Below are 5,774 nucleotides of genomic sequence, written 5' to 3'. Positions count from 1 at the left end.
TTGACTCAAGGCTTTTCCACCGGTCCTTTTGGTCTCTACGGTCCTTATGGCCCCTAACCTTTGGCTTCTCAGCCGCTCACTTCGCAATACTATGGCGCCAATCCCTATGGGGCTCAACTTTCCATTCCCATGGGAAATCCTGGATATACCGTATCACCTACCGCCGTGGTTACTTACCCTCTTCAAGAAGACCCTGTGGATTTATATCATGGCTCGAGCATCCACTCAGACGTTGCCGAAGACGCAGTGTAAGGTCAAATTCAAGCTCATAACAAGAAACTGAATGCCCTCTAAGGGAAGGATATTTTTTTCAAAAATGCATGCGAGATGTGACTCGTTCTAAATGTAAGGGTCCCTGCTATGTTCAAGGTACCAGAATTCGAGAAGTACAAAGGCAGTACCTATCCTCAGACTAATCTGGTAATGTATTGCAGAAAGATGGCCGCCTACACAGATGATGATAAACTTTTAATTCACTACTTCCAAGACATTTTTTTCTGGTGCTCCATTAAGATGGTATATGAGCTTGGAGCGTGCAAATATTCAAAATATTATCGATCTTGGTGAGGCATTTGTGCAACACTACAAGTATAATATGGACATGGCACCAGATCATACTCAATTGGGCAACATATCCCAAAAAGAATGCGAATCATTTAAAGAATACACACAAAGGTGACGGGAAGTTGCTGCCCAAGTCACTCCACCTGTTGAAGAGAAAGAATTGTGCAAACTATTCTTGAGGACCTTAGACTCCTTTTACTACAACAAGTTCATTTCAAGTATGCCTCGTGACTTCACCGAGATGGTAGCAGTTGGTGTACAACTCGAAGAAGGGGTAAAAGAAGGAAGAATAGCTCGTGATAATTCAGCATCTGCTAGTAGCGCCAAGAAGTTTGGTGGATGGCTGAGAAAGAAAGAGGGAGATGCCAACACGGTTTCCCACCACCGACCAAGCAATAGAAGACAACAAAATCAACCAGCTGCCCAAGCAGCTCCAGCTCCACAATTGCAACAGCCTATGTCAGGCTACTATCAATAACCCTTGGTAGCCGCAGTGGCGCCAGGGGAACCAATGATGTCGAATCTTCCCTTGCCACCGCACCCGATGCTTCTTGTTTATCCTTTACCATATCCGCAGTTGCCACAACAATATCATCCTTATCCACAGTATCTACAACAACCACCGCCTCAGTATCAACCGCAACGACAACAACAACAACAACAACAACAACAAAGACAACAACCATCTACATCTACTATTCAGCAAAATCCACGTCCTCCGATGACTCAGTTCCAGTTTGATCCAATCCCAATGACGTACACTGATCTACTACCTTCTCTGCTCGCCCAAAATCTCATAGAAAAGCGTGTCACACCACCAATGCCTGACAAGTTTCCTAGATGGTATAAACCTAATGAACGTTGTGCTTTCCACTCTGATGCGCCAGGGCATGACATTGAAAATTACTTTGTATTCAAAGGAAAGGTCCAAGAGCTTGTGAGATTGGGGATGTTTAAGTTCGGTAATATGCCAAATGTGGCTACTAACCAATTTCCTGAGCATGGGGCAGTAAATATGATTATTGAAGATGAGAATTTTATTATGGACGTCTTGAAAGTGAAGACTCTGTTGGTGCCTGTGCACCTCAAGCTATTCAAAGTCGGTATTCTGAAGCAAGATCATGAGAAGTGCTCTATTTGTTTGAGGTACCCTAAAGGTTACTTCGATGTGCGGAAAGATATACAGATGCTGATTTCCAATGGTGTGTTACAGGTTAGTGGGAAGAAAAAGAATGATGAAGTGTCTGTGATAGTGCCTATCTTCAACAAGCCCAAGGATTTTGAGATATTCTGCCCGCCCAAAGAAAGTACACCTCCTGCTGACTCTGCTAAGTGCTTGAACATCAAAATGACAACTCATTTCCCCTACAAATATGATAAATTTGTACCATGGGGGTACGAGCCCACTACCATCGTGAATGGAGTTGAGAAGCCATTGGTCAACAACAAAGTTGTCCCTAATATTGCTGATGCAAGCGGTCTCACAAGAAGCGGTAGGGTTTTCACTCATGCTAATCTTAGAGGTGGTAAGCATGTGGTCGGAAAGCCCGACAATGGTAAAGCTCCATTGGTCATTCCTGAGAGTAGACCCATAAAAGATGTAGAGGCTGAAGAATTTGTGCGCCTGATACGAAGAAGTGATTATAAGGTGGTGGATCAGCTCCTTCAAACCCATTCGAAGATATCTGTTATGTATTTACTCTTGAACTCTGAAGCGCATCGTAAGGCTCTGTTGAAAGTCCCGGGGAAAGCCTACGTAAATCCAGATGTCACGATTGATCAGTTCGACCATGTAGTTGGAAACATTACATCTTGCAACACACTAAGCTTTTCTGACAATGAGTTGCCTGCCGAAGGCAAAAAGCATATCAACGCTCTCTACATATCCATGGGATATGAAAAATACTCTTTTTCACATGTTTTGGTTGATACCGACTCTTCTTTGAATTTGATGCCGAAGATTACTCTTGCCAAGTTATCCTATATTGATGTTGATATTAGACCAAGCGAGGTTCTGGTGAAGGCCTTTGATGGTTCTAGGAGGACTGTAATGGGTGAAATTGTCCTGCCAATGATGGTGGGTCTGCAACAGTTTCAAATTCTCTTCCAGGTGATGGATATTAATCCCGGTTATAGTTGTTTGCTTGGGAGACCGTGGATTCATGACGCAGGCACCGTCACATCCAACTTGCACCAAAAATTGAAATTCATCCGAAATAGAAAACTTGCTATTGTTTATGGTGAACAAGTCCTGATGATCAGTCAATTATCTACTTTCAGATACATTGATATAGAAGAGGACGCTGTCATCACCCAATTTCAAGGGCTTGAAATTGCAAATGCAGTGCGGATTGAGGATCTCGATGAAGAGAAGGTGGGAACTTCTATGGCATCTTTGAAAGATGCACATCAAGTGGTGGCCAGTGCCCAAACCTTGGGTTAGGGAAAGATTGTGCAAATCAATGATAACAAATACCGTAGTGAGCTAGGGTTTAATCCCTATGAGCAGTCGACCTAGGCACCAAGGACTATTCAAGAGTTGAAGTTGATTTATGAGACGTTTAGAAATGGCGGATTTATGGACCAGTCATGTGCTATCCTGTAGGATGATGCAGATGAAGAACCAAGCTTTGTAATAAGGGGATGATCGAGCCAAAGGACTCCTAATTGGACATCTGTGGATGTTCCCGGAGTCATGCATGGGCCAGAGTAATTTGTTTTGCTGTTTTTTCTGTTTTTGTTTTTCAAAAGTTTCCCTCTGCTCTGCCCAAGGCAGAGGTGTTTTTGTTTGGGCTTCATGAATTTTGTTGTAACTCTTAATGGCATAAATAAAAGTTCATTTTGATTTCAATTATGTCCTTTTCCTTTTTGCTTTATCCGAAAAAATGGTAAAGAAAATAAAACCTTTAAAAATATAATGATAAACTTTTATTTGCATGTGCAATTCATTTCGGTCAGTTCTAAAAATAAAAAACATAAATAAATCTGCAGATTTCTCAATAAACCAATTGAACGCTATGACCCTATGCCCTCTCCCGACTTTAATTTCCCAGTGTATGAAGCAAAGGAAGAAGAGTTCAAAGAGATCCCAGACGAAATTTCCAGATTGCTTGGTCCTACCAAGACATGCTAGGGTTGGACATTGATATCGTTGAACACAAGCTGCCACTTCGGCCCGAATGCCCACCTGTAAAGCAAAAGCTAAGAAGAAGTCATCTTGACATGGCTGTCAAATCAAAGAAGAAGTGCAAAAACAGATTGATGTTGGATTTCTGATCAGATCTAATTACCCCCAGTGGATTGCCAATATTGTGCCTGTGCTGAAGAAGGATGGAAAGGTCAGGATGTGCGTGGGCTATAGGGATCTGTATAGAGCCAGCCCGAAGGACGACTTTCCCCTACCTCACATAGACATATTGGTAGATAATAATGCAAAATTCAATGTCTTTTCATTTATGGATGGTTTCTCCGGTTATAACTAGATCAAAAGGGCGCAAGATGACATGGAAAACATAATGTTTATAACCCCGTGGGGAACATTCTGTTATTGAGTGATGCCTTTTGGGTTTAAGAACGCTGGTGCAACGTACTAGAGGGCCATGACAACCCTACTCCATGATATGATGCATAAGGAGATCGAGGTTTATGCGGATGATATGATAGCCAAATCTCAAACAGAGGTAGACCACTTGAATCATCTTTTGAAGTTGTTCAAGCGCCTGAGAAAATATCAACTTCATCTAAATCCCAACAAATGCACATTTGGGGTACGGTCTAGTAAGTTACTTGGTTTCATTGTCAGCCAAAAGGGTATTAAGGTGGACCCCGATAAAGTAAAAGTTATAAGAGATATGCCTGCACCAAAGACAGAAAAACAAGTATGAGGTTTCCTTGGAAGGTTGAACTATATCTCTAGGTTTATCTCAAATATGACCGCAACCTGCTCTCCGATTTTCAAGTTGTTGAGAAAAGATCAAGTTGTGGTATGGAATGAAGGCTGTCAATTTGCTTTTGATAAGATCCAAGAATATTTGCAAGAGCCTCCCATCCTGCTTCCACATGTTGAGGGTAGACCTTTGATAAATTATCTTACCGTGCTCGATGAATCCATGGGTTACATTCTTGGTCAACAAGATGAGACAGGTAAGAAGGAGCATGCCATTTACTATTTGAGCAAGAAATTCATAGACTATGAGACAAGGTACTCGATGCTTGAGAAAATCTGTTGTGCACTAGCATGGGCTGCTAAGCGCCTCCTCCAATACATGGTGAATCATACTACTTGGTTGATCTTGAGAATGGATCTAATCAAGTATATCTTTGAGAAACCTACCCTAAATGGCTGGATTTCTCGTTCGCAAATGCGATTATCTGAATACGATATTGAGTATCACACACAAAAAGCTATCAAAGGAAGTGTCCTCCATGATTATTTGGCACATCAGCCTGTTGAGGATCCTCAATTTGTGCAGTTTGACTTTCCTGATGAAGACGTCATGGCTTTGAGAATGAAGGACAATGATGAGCCACCTATTGAAGAAGGTCCTGAGCCTGGATCCATTTGGGGTTTAGTGTTCGATGGTGCTGTCAACGCGTATGGACATGGCGTAGGAGCTGTAATTATTACTCCTCAAGGTTCACATATACCTTTCGCAGCAAGGGTGGATTTTGATTGCACTAACAACATCGTAGAGTACGAGGCATGCATCCTTGGTTTGGAAGAGACTATTGATATGCGTATCAAATTTCTTGAAGTGTTCAGTGACTCAGCTCTTGTCATCAATCAGATTAAAGGAGAGTGGGAAACTCGTCGTCTGGGTTTGATCCCATACAGAGATTATGCCAGAAGATTGTCTACTTTCTTTACTAAAGTAGAATTCCATCACATCCCTCAAGACGAGAACTAGATAGCAGATGCTCTTATTACATTGTCCTCCATGTATAGGGTGAATTTGCATAGAGAAGTTCCTTTCATCACTATTCATACCCGTGATAAACCTGCCTATATCTTCAATGCTGAAGTTGTGTCAGATGAGAAACCGTGGTTCTATGATATCAAGTGTTTTCTTGAGAAGCAAGAGTACCCGCTTAGGGCGTCTAACATAGATAAGAAAACCTTAAGGCGGTTGTCAGCTAATTTCTTCTTGAATGGGGATGTGCTCTACAAAAGAAACTTTGACATGGTCTTGCTCAAATGCGTGGATAGACAC

At 41.9% G+C, this 5,774-nt stretch overlaps 2 protein-coding genes across 2 annotated transcripts; both read left to right on the top strand.

Moving 5' to 3' along the window:
- Positions 1-1,078: 1,078 nt before the first annotated feature.
- LOC127079788 (uncharacterized) lies at positions 1,079-3,007 on the top strand. The gene has a single exon (XM_051020156.1). It carries the CDS (start codon positions 1,079-1,081, stop codon positions 3,005-3,007), a length of 1,929 nt encoding a protein of 642 aa, XP_050876113.1.
- Positions 3,008-4,493: 1,486 nt separating this feature from the next.
- Positions 4,494-5,471, top strand: LOC127079787 (uncharacterized). The gene is made up of 3 exons (XM_051020155.1): positions 4,494-4,832; positions 4,878-5,106; positions 5,221-5,471. Exons 1-3 carry the CDS (start codon positions 4,494-4,496, stop codon positions 5,469-5,471), a joined length of 819 nt encoding a protein of 272 aa, XP_050876112.1.
- The last annotated feature ends 303 nt before the right edge of the window (positions 5,472-5,774 follow it).

The sequence above is a fragment of the Lathyrus oleraceus genome, chromosome 5 (genome assembly GCF_024323335.1).
Source record: "Lathyrus oleraceus cultivar Zhongwan6 chromosome 5, CAAS_Psat_ZW6_1.0, whole genome shotgun sequence".
NCBI classification, from domain to species: Eukaryota; Viridiplantae; Streptophyta; class Magnoliopsida; order Fabales; family Fabaceae; genus Lathyrus; species Lathyrus oleraceus.
This window is presented reverse-complemented; position numbering and strand designations above follow the sequence as displayed.

Excerpts from the sequence above, each read along its gene's own strand:
- LOC127079788 (XM_051020156.1), top strand. The coding sequence starts at position 1,079 with ATGTCGAATCTTCCCTTGCCACCGCACCCGATGCTTCTTGTTTATCCT.
- LOC127079787 (XM_051020155.1), top strand. The coding sequence starts at position 4,494 with ATGACCGCAACCTGCTCTCCGATTTTCAAGTTGTTGAGAAAAGATCAA. Across the intron at positions 4,833-4,877 it reads AGCGCCTCCTCCAATACATG|TATATCTTTGAGAAACCTAC; the intron begins GTGAATCATACT and ends GATCTAATCAAG. Across the intron at positions 5,107-5,220 it reads TGAGCCACCTATTGAAGAAG|CAAGGGTGGATTTTGATTGC; the intron begins GTCCTGAGCCTG and ends TACCTTTCGCAG.